This window comes from Ailuropoda melanoleuca, chromosome 2 (genome assembly GCF_002007445.2).
Source record: "Ailuropoda melanoleuca isolate Jingjing chromosome 2, ASM200744v2, whole genome shotgun sequence".
Lineage (NCBI taxonomy): Eukaryota > Metazoa > Chordata > Mammalia > Carnivora > Ursidae > Ailuropoda > Ailuropoda melanoleuca.
Window position 1 is genome coordinate 62,520,364 of NC_048219.1, and position 19,668 is coordinate 62,540,031.

Sequence of the window (19,668 nt, forward strand, 5' to 3'; positions counted from 1 at the left end):
TCACAACCCTGAGATCAAAACCTGAGCCAAAACCAAGAAGCTTAACCGACTGAGCCACCCAGGTGCCCCAAGTTGCCATAGCTTTGAACTGTATCCATGAGCATCTGTGCTTTATTTGGACTTATATTGTTTATCTGGTAGCAAGACGTGTCCTAAGGTATTTGAAAAGCCTAAGAGAGATTATTTTTGGGGTCTGGGAACCCTCAAAAGATTTTCAGTATAAATGACTGGTAATTGGTTTTTTTTTTTTTTGCTTTACACCATCTCAACTTACAAAAGATTTCATATGAATGCTCTCCTTTAGGATAGTGGGGAAAACCTCTATGTCTATATATATCCTATTGATTCTGCTTTTCTGGAGAATCCTGACTAATACAACCAGTTGACACATTGCCATTTGTGCCACAGATCTGAGACTCAAGTAATATGAAGCAGGGGTTAGGATTTTGGAGCATCAGAATATTCTGCCAGTTGCAGAAGAATGTGATCTACTTTTTGCATAAAGACATTTTTGCTTCTGCTTTGGAAAGTATTTTGCAGTTTGGATTGTAGAAAGGCATTGATTTTGGCATATCCCCAATACTTCTTACCAAAACTTAATGTTTTTGCTAGGGTGCTCTAAGGAAGGAGTCAGAGAGGGTAGATAGAAATTTTCTTCCTCCCTCTCTCCCTCTCCCTTCCTTCCTTTCTTTCTTCCTTTCTTCTTTCTTTCTTTCTTTTTCTTTCTTTCTTTCTTTCTTTCTTTCTTTCTTTCTTTCTTTCTTTCTTTTTCTTTCTTTCTTTCTTTCTTTCTTTCTTTCTTTCTTTCTTTCTTTCTTCTTTCTCTTTCTTTTCTTTCTTTCTTTCTTTCTTTCTTTCTTTCTTTCTTTCTTCTTTCTTTCTTTCTTTCTTCTTTCTTCTTTCTTCTTTCTTTCTTCTTCCCCACCCCTCCCTCTCTCTTTCTTAATTGCCAAGCTGAGATTAATACTATTAACTATTTTTGGTGCCAAGATCAGATATATTTTTCCCTGGGGTCCTAAAAAACAGTTATTATGATAGAAATAAACAATGTTTTCAGATATCCTTAAAATAGATGCCGCAAAAGTTGCTGTGTTTCATAACACTTGATATACATTGTTGACATCACACAAAAGTACAATTAGGTAAAAATTATACTTTGGGAAACTATGGCACTATCTAGCAAGGTACCAGCTGTCTATTGATCTGGTTTAATCCATGGGTATGTTTTAGCCTAGACTGTCTGAAAAAAATGCATAAGCTGACGTATACTCCCTGAAAATTGCTTCTCCCTACTGGGTTTTTAATGAATATTGGATGACAAAATGAGATTATATTCCCAGCTAAATCCTGGAACGTAGCTGTTCTGAGTTGTCAAAATTCAGACACATATGCCTTAATAGACAATTCAGAGTAGAATATGCCTATTATGAAAGCTTAGGTACGAAGGATAGCTGGCTGTTTTTAAAAGGCTTTTCTCACCTACAAGGGAAAACCAAAGTCAGGTGTAAGGTTTTCTCAAAGAAATTGTTTTGAGTCTGCATAGCACACAAATGAGACCCTAAAATGTTACTTCCATAGAACACGGCCAAGGGGCGCCTGGGTGGCACAGCGGTTAAGCGTCTGCCTTCGGCTCAGGGTATGATCCTGGCGTTATGGGATCGAGCCCCACATCAGGATCCTCTGCTGGGAGTCTGCTTCTTCCTCTCCCACTCCCCCTGCTTGTGTTCTCTCTTTCTCTGGCTGTCTGTCTCTCTGTCAAATAAATAAATCTTTTAAAAAAAAAAAGGACATGGCCAAAATAATATTCTTCCAATTTTATATTTTCATGCAGAAAAGCTTAAAGAATAGTATAATGAACATCCAAATAATTTCAGCTAGATTCAGCATCAACATAAACTTAATATAAAAAAACCTTTTAAAATATTAACACCAAAATAAAATCTTAATTAAACATGCCCAGGAGTCACAACTTGCTACATCCTGCCATACCCTATGGGATCAAGTATTTGTGATGTACACAGAGGTAATTAAAGTAACTTATCTAACATTGTTATGTCATCATAAACTAGTTATAAGATGAGAAATATCTACCAAGTACCTACCAAATGTAAATTTATTTTGCAAATATCTAACTTTTCTGGCAGTGATTAGTCGAGAGAGTTTTATCAGGAGCTCTGAGTTTGAGATAGTAAGAATTATCTTATCTGCATATAGAACAGTGCTTGCCTTTTTGTTTTGACAACGGAAAGAGTTGCCTTGCTCATCTACAGAAACTATCTTGTTGCGCAGGTTCTTTCAGATTGAATATAAGTGTTAATAGGGGACAGCAGAATAGAGTGTATCCGTGTTGAACTTGTGTGGTTGGCCCCACAACCAATTCCTGCCAACAAATCCAAAGGCTGAGAAAGTTCAAAGTAATAAAAGTATAATGTTGGGATATAACAGAAAATTCGTATCTAAAGTCTGCCTGGGGGGCATCTGGGGGCCTCAGTCGGTTAGCGTCTGCCTTTGGCTCAGGTCACAATCCCAGGTCCCTGGATCAAGCCTGGCACCAGGCTCCCTGCTCCATGGGAAATCTGCTTCTCCCTCTCCCTCTGCCACTCCCCTGTTTGTGCATGCGCTCTCTCTCTCTCTCTCAAATAACTAAAATCTTTAAAACAATTTAAAAAAACCCAAACAGCTGCCTTGTCCTTTTTTTTTTTTTTTAATAAGATTTTACCTATCTGAGAGAGAGAGCACAGGAGCAGGGGGAGAGGCAGAGGGCGAAGGAGAAGCAGACTCTCTGCTGAGCAGGGAGCCTGATGTGGGGCTCAATCCCAGGACTCTGAGATCATGACCTGAGCTGAAGGCAGACACTCAACCAGCTGAGCCACTGAGGCACCCCAGTCTGCCTGGTCCTCATGTATACAACATTAGCCTGACAAACCCAGGTTCAATATTTGTCAATGGAGCAAATAACTAATTTGTATTGGTTGTTAACTATGAGATTGTGCCAAGTTCTTTCACCATATCATCTTGTGGAATACAACTACCCTTGAGATAGGTACCGTTATTGTTATTATTCCTATTTTATGGGTAAGGAAATTTTGGCCAAAGTCACACAGTTATTTAATGGTTTTCAAACCTAAGTGATTTAAAGCCCAGACTTTTAACTCTGGTTATGCTGTCCCCTTTTAGTAAGCAAACATAGTAAATGGTCTTTTATTCAGGCTGGCTTTATAAAAGATGAGATAAATGATGCTATTCTTCTGGGTATTATCATGCCTATAGACAGAACAGGTAAGTAACACCATTTGTTTATAAGGATCAGAGCTTGTAATTTACAGCAATTCTTAAACAGCTCTAGAAATAGTCTTGGGGGCTTTATTCTCTTTTATAAACCTTTGTTGATGTATAATTTACATACAGTAAAAGTACATAAATCTTAAGAGTAGAGCTTGGTTACTTTTTGCATAGATATACATCTAAGTCAAGATTTAGAAGATTTCCAGCACATCAGGTGCTTTATTGAATTTGTATTTTTAAAAGATTTATTTATGTATTTGAGAGAGTCGGGGAGAGAGACAGAGGGAAAGGGAGAGAATCCTCAAGCAGACTTCCTGCTGAGCGTGGAGCCTGATGCCGGGCTCCATCCCAGGACCCTGAGATCGTTACCTGAGCCAAAATCAAGAGGCAGGTGCTTAACTAGTGAGCCACCTAGCTGCCCCTGAATTCATATTTTTTAATCAGTTGGTTCAAGTGGAAGACCGTTACTGAACTCCAGTTAGAAGCTGGCTGTGAGCTACAAAAATCCAGGACATTGGCCACGGTTTGTAGAGTTAGGTACAATGAGCCTCCCGTGAGCCAACTCACATCTAGGATACAACTCCATCATCTTGCCTCAGAGACTATGTCTAAATTGCCAGATCTGAGGGCCTGAAACAGTTTCTCCCACGTATTCAGAGAAAAGGAGGTTTTATTGTTTTTGTGGGTTTGTGTGTGTGTGTGTGTGTGTGTGTGTGTGTGTGTGTGTGTGTAAAATATCAAACATACATAGAGTGAATAGTAAAATGTACCCTGTGTACCCACCATGCAGCTTCAGTAAATCTTGGGCCGGACTTGTTTTATTTATCTCCCCAGCCACTGTTCCCCTTCTTCACCTGACTATTTTGAAGTAAATTCCAAATATCATACCATTTCTTCTGTAAATATTTCAGGATACATCTATAAAGAATAAGGACACTTATAAGAAATGGCTTTTGAGGCAAAGAAAAATTATAGAAGACCTTTACTTTTATAGGGGGGTTAGGTGGCTATTCCAGATCTGGGTTTTTTATCACTAAGCCTACTAAGGTTTTCTTGGCTATGTTCTAGTCCTTGACAAATCATGTATAGGAAGATGATACCTTCATTTTTGGTAAAAACTGGCTATGAGTTTTCTACATCCAAAGCAGTTTATTTAAAATTCAGCTAATAATAATCAATGGAACAGAATAAAGAGCCCAGAAATAAACCCACAATTATATGGTCAATTAATTTCCAACAAAGGAGGCCAGAATATGTAATGGTAAAAAGACAGTTACATCAACAAATGGTGTTGGAAAAATTGGACAGCTACATGCAAAAGAATGAAACTGGACCACTTTCTCACACCATGCACAAAAATAAACTCAAAATGGATTAAGGACTTCAATGTGAGACCTGAAACTATAAAAATCCTAGAAGAGAACATAGACAATAATTTCTCTGATATTGGCCATAGCTGCATTTTTCTAGAAAGAGAAACAAAAGTGAAAATAAACGATTGGGACTATGTCAAGATAAAAAACTTCTGCAAAGTAAATAATCACTAAAAGAAAACCTACCGAATAGGAGAAGATATTTGCAAATGACGTGTCTGATAAAGGGTTAGTATCCAAAATATATAAAGAACTTATACAACTCCAAACCCAAAAAACAAATAATCCAATTAAAAAATGGATAGAAGACATGAACAGATATTTCTCCAAAGAAATTATCCAGATGGCCAACAGGCACATGAAAGGATGCTCAACAGCACTCATCATCAGCAGCATGCAAATCAAAACCACAGTGAGGTATCACCTCATATCTGTCAGAATGGCTAAAACCAAAAACACAAGAAACAAATGCTAGTGAGGATGTGGAGAAAAAGGAACCCTTGTGCACTGTTAGTGGAAATGCAAACTGGTGCGGCCACTGTGGAAAAACAGTATAGAGTTTGCTCAAAAAATTAAAATTAGAACTACCTTCAGATCCAGTAATTCCACTACTGGAATATATAGAATATAAAACCACTAATTGGAAATGATGTATGCACCCCTATGTTTATTGCAATAGCCAAATTATGGAAGCAGCCCAAGTGTCCATCAAGAGATGAATGGATAAGAATGTACTATACATATATATGCTGGAATATTACTCAGCCATAAAAAAGAATGAAATCTTGCCATTTGCAACAACATGGGTGGAGCTAGAGAGTATAATGTTATGAGAAATAAGTTAGTCAGAGAAAGACAAATGCCGTATAATCTCACTGATACATGGAATTTAAGAAACAAATACACAAATACACAAAGGAAAAAAGAGACAAATGAGAAAACAGACTCTTTTTTAAAGTAGGTTCCATGCCCAACATGGAGCTTGAACTTACAACCCCAAGATCAAGAGTCACATGCTGTACCAACTGAGCCAGTCTGGTGCCCAGCAAAAAGCAGACTCTTTAGAGAACAAACTGATGGTTATCAGAGGGGAGGTAGGTGGGGCGATGGTTGAAACCGATGAAGGAGATTAAGAGTACATTTAACAGTGATGAGCAGAGTAATCTACAGAATCGCTGAATCACTGTATTGTACACCTGAAACTAATATAACACTGTATATTAACTTCACTAGAATTAAAATTTAAAAATAAAAAATAAAATTCAGCTAATGATAGATCACTAGGTGTTTGAAAGCTTTTGGCCACCTTACTCTTTTCAGTGACTTTGGCTACCTTAATCTAATGCCTCAGTATGAGCTCTAGGACAAGGATGATTTTCATTAAGCCAGAGAAAAGATAACTCTATGTATAATCTGGAGTATTTGTTCTAAGGATGGTTAGAAGCATAATAGTTTTAATATATATTATAATTATAGTCTATGAAGCTATCTCTCAGATTAGAGAGGAAAATTTCCCCCAAATATATTCAATACCACAAGCTTTGATTTATAATGAATATGTCTTCAGCTTTAAATTAGCTTATCTGTTTCCAGAAGTATGTTCTATAAGGAAAATAAACATTCCCTTTAAAAAAAAAAAGACTTTATTTATTTATTTGAGAGAGAGAGAGAGAATGAGCAGGGGGAGGGGTGGAGGGAGAGGGAGAAGCAGACTCCCTGCTGAGAGAGCCTGACTCGGGGCTCCATCCCAGGACCCTGGGATCATGACCTGAGCCAACTGAGCCACCCAGGTGCCCCCGAAATAATCATTCTTTTACATTACTAATGGAAATGTTAGTTTGTGGAGGGCAATTGACATAATGTATCACAAAAAAGTATTCAAAATAGGAATTCAGTTTTTAATAATACATCATAAGGAAATAAAGATGTATGTTACAACTTACTTTAAGCAGTTTCATGGCAATAATAGGGAACACATGTCCAACAATAAAACATTGGTTAAATAAATTTAAGATTGTTTATATGATGTACAGCCATTAAAATATGTAAAAAAAGTTAAGTTAAAAAATCAGGTCACATAACAATGTGTACATATATTCCCAATTTGGGAAATGACTCACCAAATAAGGAAACCAGGATTGAAAAAGGCAAATTAGAGGATCAATCCAGGGGCCCCAACATCTCACTAATAGAGTGAGAAAGGAAATCATCACAGAAATAAGTAAAATATTTCCAAATCTAAAGGACATAAGTCTCTATTGAAAGGATCCAGTAAGAGTCTAACACAATGAATGAAAAAAGCCCTTATACCAAGGGACAGCATTATGAAAGAATGCAAAGACATGGGGGGACATCAGGCAGACTCTGCCATACTGCCCAAACTGTCAATCACACAGAATAAAAACATTTTCAGGCTAGCAACAGCACAACATTTCACTCCATGCACCTTCATTGGGAGGTAATAGGAGGATGTAGTACAATTTACCTATAATATGGGATTGATGACAGAGATGAGAAAAAGTCCATTACTTATGAGCTATATAACCTTGGGCAAGTGACTTTGGCTCTTTGTGCATTAATTTCCTCACCTGCAAAGTGAATTACACTACCGTGAGGATTAAATGATTTAACACAGAAAAAGTACTTAGCTAAATGCAATGTGGTATCCTGAATTAGATCCTGGAATAGAAAAAAAGGACATTTGTAGAAAAACTGGTGGGTTCTAAAAGCCTATAGTTTAGTTAAAACTATCGTATCATTAATAATTTCTTATTTTGACAGATGTGCAATATTTATGTTAGACATTAAGCAAAGGTGGGTAAAGACTATGGGGGAACTCTCTGTACTATCTTTGCAACTTTTCTGTAAACCTAAATTACTTCAAAATAAAGGTTTATATAAAAAAAGGACTTCACCCCTACCTCATACGGTATATAAAATGGATCATCAATCTAAATTTAAGAGCTGAACTCTCAAAATCCTTGAAGAAAATATAGGGACCTTGAATTAGGCAATAATTTCTTAAATATGACAGCAAAAGTACAAGTAACCAAAGGAAAAATAGAAAAAATGGATTTCATCAATATTAAACACTTTTGTACTTCAAAGGATACCATTTGGAAAGTGAAAAGACAGCTTATGGAATAGGGAGACAATATTTGCAAACCATACATGATAAGGGACTTGTATGCCGAATAAAGAATCTTACAACTCAACAACAAAAAACCCCAACCCAATTAAAAAATGCATAAGGTCTTTGAATAGACATTTCTAAAAATGATAAGGTCTGGTATCCAAGATCTAGAAAGCACCTATTAAACTCAACATCCAAAAAATAAATAATCCAGTCAAGAAATGGGCAGAAGACATGAACAGACACTTCTCCAAAGAAGACATACAAATGGCTAACAGACAAAGGAAAAAATGTTCAATATCGCTAGCCATCAGGGAAATACAAATCAAAACCACAATGAGATACCATCTTACACCAGTTAGAATGGCAAAAACAAGACAGGAAACAACAAATGTTGGAGAGGATCTGGAGAAGGGGGAACCCTCTTACATTGTTGGTGGGAATGCAAGCTGGTGCAGCCATTCTGGAAAACAGTATGGAGGTTCCTCAAGACATTAAAAATAGAGCTACCCTATGACCAAGCAATCACACCACTAGGTATTTATCCCAAAGGTAGAGATGTAGTGAAAAGAAGGGGCACATGCACCCCAATGTTAATAGCAGCAATGTCCACAATAGCCAAACTGTGGAAGGAGCCAAGATGTCCTTCAACAGATGAATGGATAAAGAAGATGTGGTTCATGTATACAATGGAGTATTACTCAGCCATCAGAAAGGATGAATACCCACCATTTGCATTGACACGGATGGGACTGGAGGGGATTATGCTAAGTGAATAAGTCAAGCAGGGAAAGACAATTATCATATGGTTTCACTTATATGTGGAACCTAAGGAATGGCATGGAGGACCACAGGGGAAGGGAGGAACAACTGACTGGGAAGAAATCAGAGAGGGAGACAAACCATAAGAGAGAGACTCTGGACTCTGGGAACCAAATTGAGGGTCACAGAAGGGAAGGGGGGTGGGAGGTTGGGGTAACCGGGTGATGGGTATTAAGGAGGACACGTGTTGTAATGAGCACTGGATGTTATATGCAACTAATGAATTGTTGAACACTGCATCAAAAACTAATGATGTAGTATATATTGGCTAACGAACATAATAAAAAAATCTAGACTCTTTCCTACCAAAAAAGAGAGTTATACAAAGAGTCATTAAGCACCTGAAAAGATGCTCAGCACCAGTCATCAAAGAAATGTACATCAAAACCACTATAAACTACCACATCACACCTACTACGATGTCTAAAACAAAAAGGACAGACAATAATACATGTTGATGAAGGTATAGAGAAATTGGAATCCTCATACATTGGTGGAATTGTAAAATCCTGCAGACACTTGAAACAATGTGGTTGTTCCTCAAAATGTTACCAAAAAACAGAATTACCAGGTGACCCAGAAATTTCACTTGTAAGTATGTACCCAAGAGAATCGAAAAACTTATGTCCACACAGAAATGTGTACACAAATGTTCACAGCAGCATCATTCGTGATAGCAAAGAATTAGTAACTACCCAAATGTTTATCAAGTGATGAATGGATAAACAAAATATGGTGTACACATACACTGGAATATTATTTGGGGGGAAAAAGGAGTGAGATGCTGATACATGCTATAACATGAATGGGTCTCAAAAATATTATGCTAAGTGAATCCCACACAAAAGGTCATCTAATTGTATCATTCCATGTATGTGAAATGTGAAATGTCTGAAATAGACAAAATCTGAAATAGACAAATCTATAGACACAAAGTAGACTACTAATTAGGGACTAAGGGAAGGAGAGATTAGAATGTCACATTCTATATACACTAATGAGTATGGGGTTTCTTTTTTGGGGTGATGAAAATATTCTGAAATTGATGTGAATATTCTGAAACTGGTGTGAGCCATGGTCATTAGTGATTGAATAACTGTGCATATACTAAAAATTATGTAATTTTATATTTAAAAGGGCCAAATGTTTTGGTGTGTGACTTACAATAAAACTGTTTTTTTTTTTTTCAAATGTATTTAGAATAGGTAACAAAGCAAGTACCATGTTTCCAAATACTCACCACTTCTCTCTGGGGGAGTCTGAATTGTGTGACTTACCTTAGCCAATGAAATATGGCTGGAAGTGATGTGTATCACCTCCTGGCCAAAGTTTTGAGAGCCAGCATGTTGTTCATCATATTACTTTTCCCTCTGCCATAACAATCAGCAGTGTTCAAAATAGAAGTGGCTTCACCAGCCCAGGTCCTAGAGTAAAAACAGTGGAGAACAGAGCAGTGGGCAACTTTTGGTGGACATGGAGCATGAGTGAGAAAAGATGCTGTAAGCCACTGAGATTTTAGGGTATGCGATAACAACAACAACAACAATTGTTATTTTTACCCCGTCAGAGATAGGAAATAGAGACAGTCAGGCCAGCTCAACACATCTATGTAGAAATACCATGTCGACAACGGGATAGAGAACTGACATGCAGTGAGAAGTCAAGGCAGGAGAAGGGACATTCAAATCAATTACTATTTTCTGAGTGGCCCTTACTGATTGGTCCCGGGGATTCAGAGATGCAATGCACCACCTCTTCTAGCTAACATTGATTGAGCACTTACTCACTCACTACGTGCCCAGCCCTTTTGGGTTTTGGCACACGTGTTGTCTCCAGTCTCACCAAAGAGCAGTTTGATGATGAACAAGAAGCTTCTCCAATTCTGACCCACAAATAGACAATTCTATTTTAGAGAAATTAGTGAAGCAAATGAAAGGCTGTGGGATACGTTTAAAATAGCTACAGATTGTTCAGGGCTGCGAGCCAGACCAAACAGCACACCTTCCCACATGCCCCACTTGGCCCTGTGATTACTCAAATCCCAGCACTGTCCGGGCTGCTGCCCGCCAGGAACTTCCCTCCAAAGATCACAACTGAAAGGTAGTTTGCCAGGAAAGGGAAGAGTTGGACGTACCTGGGGGGAAAGGCATGACATTTTCCTTTATATTTATAAATGTATGTGTAATGTCACTGTTGGGTTTTCCACCTCCTCACCCGGCATTTTGCATCTCCAGCACCGGCAGGAGCTCCGCCCGGCTGAGCAGAGGGGTGACAGGGACCTGGCCCAGAGACTTCTTAAGGCTGAGCAGCCGAAGCCGGACCTGATGCTTATCTGGTGGAAGGGAGGCTGCAGAGATGAACATTTATTCATGCACCAAACATTTAAAACTTTTTGTAAATGGAGTGTGGTTGGTCCAATCCTGAGCTCTGCAGATGGGCACAGGGGCAGAAGCTAGACCTTGGGACATACAAAACAGGAGTGACAATGAGGCACTGGGGAATAGATGCTGTCTCTTCTACCTGCAGGAAGAGTCAGCCCGGTCAAGGTTAGGCAGGCTCCCACACTATTGTGTCTTGAAGGTAGATGTACAGTAAACACCAAGAGGAGCACCTAGTCCAGTCCTGGGGTGGGAGGGACAGAGGTGACACCAGAGACCAGAAGGGCCTCTGTCCCAAGAGGAAGACGAGCCCTTGGCCAGGGAGGAGACACCAGGCTCAAGGCTCGATGACTTGACTGGTTGCTCTGCTCCAGTCTCTGTGGAGGGCTGTGTGCAGTGGCTGCCTGTCCCACCCCCTGAAGCAGAGGCAGGGAACAGTTAGGGGCTCCCAGGTGCGTCTCAACTGCCACAGCATCTTTCAGCCTTGGAGTCTCTCATGTGTACAGTATGCATTTCCTTTAAAAAAAAAATCAGAGAAACAACATCTTCTTTAAAGCCAACTAGTTTTTTTCCACCTAGTCCTGATCTCTCCTATTACTGAGGACAGCCTCAGAGAAGATTGCTCACAGTCTCTGAAAAAGTGGCCAACCTGGGTGACAAGCGGGTGAGGACACAACAGCTGATAGATTGTACATGGACACAGTAGCAGCTCCTTGTGAGAGTCAATTCGGGAGGATTTAGGATGGTTCTCTGGGCCTGAAATCCCCCATACTGGTGGAGGAGGCTTGATTTCTAGACATCCATGGTGAAATCTAGAATGCAGGAGGGATGTGGCCATGTACTCAAATCAGGAGATATTAGCACCTATGAATGAGCAGACCATTAGATAGCAGATAGTGGGGCACACCAGGCAGTTGTGACAGGGATCACAGGCCCCACCATGGGGCAAAATGGGGCTTCTGGATGGGCGGGGAGCAGGGGAAGGGGTCAAAGGAGACCATTCCCCTATTTTGGACATAACCTTTGAATTCTCATGACATTGTATCTGTACACTTGCCTCTCTTATTCCATGTGTGAGGACAGCGGTTGGTCTGGTTCCTCTTTGGCCTCCTCACCAGTGCCTGCTGGATGTCCTGTGCCAAAGTGGTATTCAGGAATTAGAGGTCCCAGGAGTTAGGCCGGCTGCATTGGGATTCTGGGGTTTCCACTGACATATTTCCAAAGATGTTGTTTAGCCCATTTTCATAGTAAACAAACTGAGGTAAGGTGATTTATCCAACTATTCATTCATTCCACAAACATTTGTTGTGAGCTAAAGCACTATTCTGAGTAACTGGGGATAGAGATGAAAACCATACAGCTTTCAATCTAGAGTGGGTCGATGAAAATAAATGAAGCTGTAAAATGTGTACAATGTCAGACAGTCGTCAATGCTATGGAGAAAAATAAGACTGGGAAGAGACTTAAAAAGGAATGGTCAGAAAAGCCCTTCTTCGGGGTGGGGGGTGGTGGTGGTGGTGAGACCTGAGCAGAAACCAGGAGGAGGTGGGGAGCTAGCCTTGTGGAAACGTGGCCAACCACCATTCCAGGAAGGGCAAGCCTCTGGATGGGAGTGTGGTATTCAAAGAGCAACGAGGAGGCCATAGAATTATGTGGTTTGTCCAGGTTTCACTAACACGAAGCTTGAGTCCCAGTCTAGCATTAGAAATCTACATCTAAAAATTTTTTTTCATGGACACTGTAGATTTTATAACTTTCAGGTTTTAGTTTTTTTCTCCCTTCTAAATATCTGTATTTCAACATGTTTAATTATGACTGTAAGTTATTAACATGCCTAATTTATTTTTTTACTGTTTTAACAAATTTTTAAGTGTACAATTCAGCAGCATTAAATACATTCGATGTTGTGCAACCATCACCACCAAAGTCCATTTTCAGAACTTTTCATCACCCCAAACAGAAGCTCTGTGTCCATTAAACAGTAACTTCCCTTCCCCTCCATACTGCTCCTCTCTCGTAACAGCTACTCTATTTCTGTCTCTTTGAATTTGCTATTACAGCTGCTTCATACCAGTGGAATCATATTATGTGTTGAGCTTATTTTATTTAGCATGTTTTCAAGATTTATCCATACTGTGGTTTGTATTAGAATTTCATTCTTTTTTATAGTTGAGTAATATTCCATTGTATGTATGCCACATTTTATTTACTCGTCTGTTACTAATGGCCATGTTGTTTCTATCTTTTGGCTATTGTGAATGATACTATTAACATTAAATCTCTTTTGAGTATATATCTAGAAGTGGAATTGCTGGGTCATATGGTAATTCTATGTTTCACTTTTTGGAGGAAATGCCAAAATTTTTAACAATGGCTGCACCACTTTACATTCCCAACAAGGCATGAGTTCCAATTTTTCCATATCCTTGCCAACACTTTTTCTTTTAATTGCCATTCTAATAAGTGTGAAGTGGCACCTCATTGTGATTCAGGTTTTACTTTTCTTACTACTAGAAAGAGTCAAATTTGCAATCTGTCTTCAATAGATGCAAATATTTTTATTTTTGGTCCTAGTGGCTCATTGTTTTTTGACCCACTTCTAAATTTATACCATAGATTCTCAACAAGGGGTGATTTCCATTCTCAGTCCTCCTTCCTGGGGACATTGGCAACAACTGGAGAACTTTTGGGTTGTCACAACTGAAGGAGGGGTGGTACCGTCATCTAGTGGGTAGAAGCCACGGATACTGCCACACATCCCTACAAGGGACAGCCTCCTGCAACAATTTGGCCTCAAATACCAATAGTGCCAAGGTGGACAGACCCGGGGTTACAGCATCTTGTCATATTTCATGTACCTTTATAAAGTGTCTTCAATCCTTCAGGAATGAAACAGGATATATGGTGAACTACAGTTTCTGAAGTAAACAATGTTAACATTGTGATAAAGACGCAGAAAGCATATCTATCTTTTCACAATAGCATATTCAAATTACATATTTGAATATACTTATTGGCTTAGTTGCTAATCAATTCAATCACATAAAATACAATGTGGGATAAAAATATTGCTATTAATATTTTTAAAAAGTTAGCATATTCCTGAAGGAAACAGCAAATCTAGATATCTTGCCTTTCATTAAATTGAAAAATGTCACGCACCAGGTTCTCTGTCTGGCGCTAATTATACATGGGTGGACCAGGTGGACATGGTCCCTGTACTCACGGAACACAAACCTCACTAATGAATAGGTGATGTTAGGCCAAGCATTGTTAATAGTGTTTTGAAGCCCCTCCCCTTTTCAGTTGAACAGTTTAAGGAAACAGAAATTCTTATAAAATGAAAAACTTTAATAATTGTTTAAAGCAAAGGCACAAGTAAACATATCAGGTTATCATACAATGTTACAATAAGAAATTCCAACAGTAAAATGAAAAACATTATAATTTTGCATCTCTATAGTATATCTAATGTATTATTCTATCATCTTTTCTTTGGAGTGAAAAGAGAAGATAGGTAGATCAATGGATGTGATGTAAAAAGTTGGATTATAAATAGCATCCACTCCACTTTTAACCAGGAATTTTAATTTCAGGAGAATGAATTAAATTAAAATTAATTAGTTTTAAAAACTTACTGTTTTGTTAATGATAGAGCAGCAATAACTTTCAGGCTAAAGCACACTGTTTTAATAAAGTAAATCCTTGATTTCATAAAATGTTAGCTGTTGACGTCTGGTACCACACAATAATTAAGCTGGCCATGAAAGGGCTTTACCGAAACACAATTCATATACTTATTTTACTTTAAATCTGAAAATGATAGTGTATTATGTAAAAGATAAAAGAGAATATGGAACCAATTCATTTCTTATGCTGTTAGAAATAAAACACTTAAAAAGGTCTAGACCTTGTTTTCAAAGGCACTATCTGGAGAGCAACAAGCTGGATCATGCTCAGAGCTAAGTTGTTTTTTTTCCTTCCAAACTAGCTTGCCAGTTAATTGAAACTTGATGTCTCAATTGTCATCAAACATTGAATACCTAGTACCAATAAGTACTCAATAGAAAGGGTAGAAATTGTGTAATGTATATCTTTGCTTTTTTCAGGAAGAAAAACATTTATCATTGATTCTTAAAAGGCTGTTGAAATATTGGCTTGATCTAAAAGTTGTTTCATCACCTCAATGCGATTTCCATTTTTTTCAGATCACCTATATATAGCTTCTACTTTAAGCGTGTCAGCCTAGATGGCAACACCACCAGGAAGGTAACTATCCTAAGAGAGTATTTGTGTGTGTGTGTGTTACTTATTTTATTCACTTATTCCTCCCCTGAATGTTCTCCAGCTCTAAGTGTTTAACTTAACATTTAAATGACACAAAATATCAGGGATTAAATAAAATCTATCAAGAGAACACTTTCCAATACCTCAGAAGTCTTAATTTGAATGTCAAATCAGGGCATAGTACCCTGTTGATCCTAAAAACCAGGAAGATTCTAAACCCTTCAATGGAGTATTTGAATCAAAGCTCTTGAATGAGACAATTGTTGTTTCTAGTTTTTCCATTGTCCAAATTACAAGAATATCAATGGATTAAGGTTTACTTACCATGATTCTTTTAACACCTAATTCCTAACAAGAAAACAGTAAATAGGAAATTCTCTAAGAATATCTTTCAAATTTAGAACTCAAACATGATTCTAGAAAGATGTAAAATCGGCTCACTGAAGCATACCCTAAAGGTCAACGTGCCGGCTTGAAAGAGCAGTGATGGCATTCTGGAATTCTTTCTTTCTCCATTTCCAAAGGCAGAGATGTCCTTCCACATTTGTCTTTGGCATCAAAGACTTCATAATACAAAATAGCTGGAACATTTTCCATTTTGAATAGTTATGAGTTTAAGATCCACTAGGAAATTTTAGTCTTCCAAACCATTAGTTCAACAGCAAAAGCAAATAGTTTGATCTTCTACTGAGACAAACTTAACATGTAAACTTAATATTTTAGAGGGTCTGCAAACTTTTTCTCTAAAGTGCCAGATACTAGATTTTTAGGCTGTTTGTGCCCTATGGTCTCTGTTGTAACTACTCAACTCTGCCATGGTAGCACGAAAGCAGCCATAAACAATATGTAAATGGATAAGCACTGGGTAAGCTCTAGTAACATTTTATTTATCAATACTGAATTTCATAGAATTTTCATGTGACACAAAATATTATCCTTTTTATTTTCCCCCCAACTATTTAAAAATTAAAAACCACTCTTAGCTTGTGGGTCATGTAAAAACAAGAAGCTGGCTGGAATAGCCTCATGGACTATTATTGCTGACCCTTGGTCTAGATCAATAGATTTCTTATTGTGGGGGTGAAAGCAATTGTGTGGCCACGATTCATCTCATTTTACCTGGGCATCAACAGCCTCTAGGCCGACAGTAATGAACCCCAAAAGAGAATCTTAAAAGCACCAGTCAGACAATTCTAGTAGACGATTCTAGTAGAGCTGTGCAGAGTTTATGGGTGTTGATACATCTATACACAGATATAGATCTATATAAATTCAGGAAACACATTTAAATCACATTAATTGTCAGAAAAGCAGAGAATTGAGAAATTCACTAGCTGAACCTTTTCAACTTGGTGTCCAAGAGATCTTGATTAAGATTTTGGCTCTGCTACTTACTAACTTGTAACCACAGGTAAATTACTTAACCACTAGAATTTAACCTGGTGATATGGACACAACAGGCATATTTTCAATTTTGTTTCTCAAGCAAACAACTACAAAGGGCTTGCTGGAAAATCCTAGTCCATTATGTACCATAAAGCTTAACTTCTGGCTTTAGACACAAAACGATTTTATCTTTTCTACTCCATTCTGTCATATAATTTTTTTTTTTTTGCATGCAACATATTGTGCAAAATTGTACCTCCATATATATTGAATTCGACTTTCCTCTTAACCTTGAAGGCTATTTTTTCACAGGCTGCTGATGAAAATGGAAGTGGAAAGCATCCAGTTAACACACTCTTGTTATCTTTACGTAATCTAAGTGTAATTTGGTGTTTCCACCAATTTATCAATTACAGGCATTCAGGTTTCCAAGAAAAAATGTCTAGATGATAAAAAGGAAGAACTGGTAGGAAAGAATTCTTATGGCTTTATCTATGGATTAACTAGATAATCTGAAGATAATGTTCGTAGGTTATTTGCAGATATAATTTTTGTATATCTTGGACCTCAGTCCATTGCTTAAATTATATTAAGTAGATATTAGCACTAAGTATTATGTGCTATAACCCCTTTAATCATGAAAAAATTTGTTATATACACATGAAGTAAAATATGTCACCAATAGTGTTTTTGAACAAGCATTAGTTCACTTATGAATCTGCAAGTGTTGAATGCTAAGCAAAATACTAAAGCTATTAAAATATTAGTGTTTGGTTTTATTTTCAATTTTCTTTTAACCTAGTATTTACAGAAGTCCTCTTAGAATGCTAAAGGCAGTCATTTTGCAACATGTACATTCTCCATATAAAATGATATTCAATGTGGGTGATGTAGATTTACAAATACGTACAAAACCCCAATTTATTTATAGTTAACCTACTACTCTCACCAGTAGGCAACACATGGAAGCATCATATGAACATAAAAATTAGAAATTAAAACAAAATTTAAAACTCTCAAGACAAATGACCAATCATTCGTATTTGTAAAATTATATGGGGGGAAAAAAGGCTTTGTATTTGGGACCTTTCAGTGGCCCACTACTAAAGCAGTAATTTTAACTGAAAAACCAAAATTCAAAAACCAAAAACACTCTACCAACACAAAAACACAAGATAAATTAGATGTATATGTTGGTCAAATGTTTGTAGACAGCTGCCCTGGAAACAAATTGATAAATATGCAATTTATTGAATGAGCATGAAATATTACACTAGAGCAGTTTTGTCTGAAGAAAATTCAATTTTCCATAGTTCTGAACTTCAAAATGCTTCCCACATATAAATTGCATTTCCTAAACAAGAAACATTAATATTCAGTAATACTGTTAGAACCTTATTTTTCCCATTAACCATATTCCAGTCTACTTTATGGCAATGGTAAGTCAGTGGTGAAGATTTGGCAAAGATAAAAAGGCATAAGACTGTAAAATATATATATATATATATATATATATGTATATACATATGTACATATGAAACAGATATGTTCCAAAAACCCTTAATCATATGATAACTGATCCCTTAAAAAACTCCACAGTCTAGGTCACAGTGATGGTCAGACAGTGGTTGAGTAGGACTCTCTTCTTGGGGGCTGCTCCTTTCGAGCCACTTGGTTGCTGTCTCTGGTCTCCAACACACTGTCTTCTGCTTCGCTTTCACTACCATCTGCTACAGCGGGGTCCAAAGACATCGGGCCAGATTTTCTGTGCAAAGGAAAACCAACGCCACTTTCCCGTAAGGAATTATCCATAAAATCTTCATCAGAGGAATGGAATGATTCATCATCTCCTATTAAATGGTTGACAATGTGGATTCCATCAAAAGGAGGCTGGCCTGAGAAGACCCTCTGGCCTTTTAGGCACCTGAGCTGTCAAAGCAAAATCCAAGTTAATATACTCAACTAGGGGAAAACATATACACCAAGAAAGCAAACGTTTAAGAAAGAAGATACCTTGTTGTTTTTGGGTTTTTTTTTTTTTGGCATTTCCAGATAAAATAGTAACCACCAATTTTTATGTGCCTCCTATGTGTTATGTAATGGGTATGTAACTTGCTATTTTAATTGAATTATCACACAGTCCTATGTGGTAGATTTCATCAACCTCATTTCAGAGATTAGGAAATGGAAACTCAGGTAGAGTAACTTGCTGTGGACACATAGCTAATAGCAAAATTTAGATTCAAATTGAACCTTCATTATATTACAGATAATATGAACTCCATGTACCCATCACCTAATTTCAACAACTAACATCATGGACAATCCTGTTACATGATACCCCTCCTATCCCTGGATTACTCTGAGGTAAATCCCAGACATTCTATCAGTTTACTTTGTAAATATTTCAGCATGCACCTCTAGAAGATGTGGACTTTAAGACCATACTCTGAACTGTCACATACACTGTCTCAAGAGCATGTCCCCATAATAATGAAAATCATTTACAAATAATGAACATTTGCTATGAGTCTCCATCCTATCATAATATCCCCAAGACCACCAAACCACTACCATTCACTCAGGGCAGGAATGTTTCTTCCCACTAATGAGATTTCTTTCTGCATGGAAGGAATGCCAGTAGTATATAATTTTGCCTTCTCTCCCCTACTCCTCCTCAGGGAGAAGGAGCGACTTCTCTCATGAGGGAATAGGGGAGAGGAATGGCATGTATTGCTCAGCTATTGCTCTTCTCTTTCCACCTTTCAGAACCAGGTTCTGGCTATCCCAGGAGTTTCACATGGCCAAACCTTCATGTGGACATCATATGCTACCTGTTACTGGGTGGGCAAGTCTGACTAATTCTAGAGTTAAGCAATGAAAATCCCATTGTTGTCACAAATCTAAACCACATTCTCCAAAACCAGCTTTTTCAGGATTAAAGGTGATTTCTTTCTATCATCTTCCACTTCTTTGCCTAAGTTACCTTAAACTTCCAAACCCA

The 19,668-nt window shown here is 37.7% G+C and overlaps 1 protein-coding gene across 9 annotated transcripts in view; it reads right to left on the minus strand.

Annotated features, from left to right (window-relative positions):
* Positions 1-17,419: 17,419 nt before the first annotated feature.
* EVI5 (ecotropic viral integration site 5) overlaps positions 17,420-19,668 on the minus strand; it is a 201,917-nt gene continuing 199,668 nt past the window's right edge. For 4 of the 9 annotated variants that reach the window (XM_034653904.1, XM_034653902.1, XM_034653903.1 and 1 more), the window contains one exon: positions 18,282-18,593. In XM_034653904.1, coding sequence (XP_034509795.1) covers positions 18,282-18,593 — 312 coding nt within the window. Of the gene's footprint in view, positions 18,594-19,668 lie in introns of all 9 variants that reach the window. The other 5 variants (XM_034653911.1, XM_034653905.1, XM_034653901.1 and 2 more) reach the window with 3 other exon arrangements.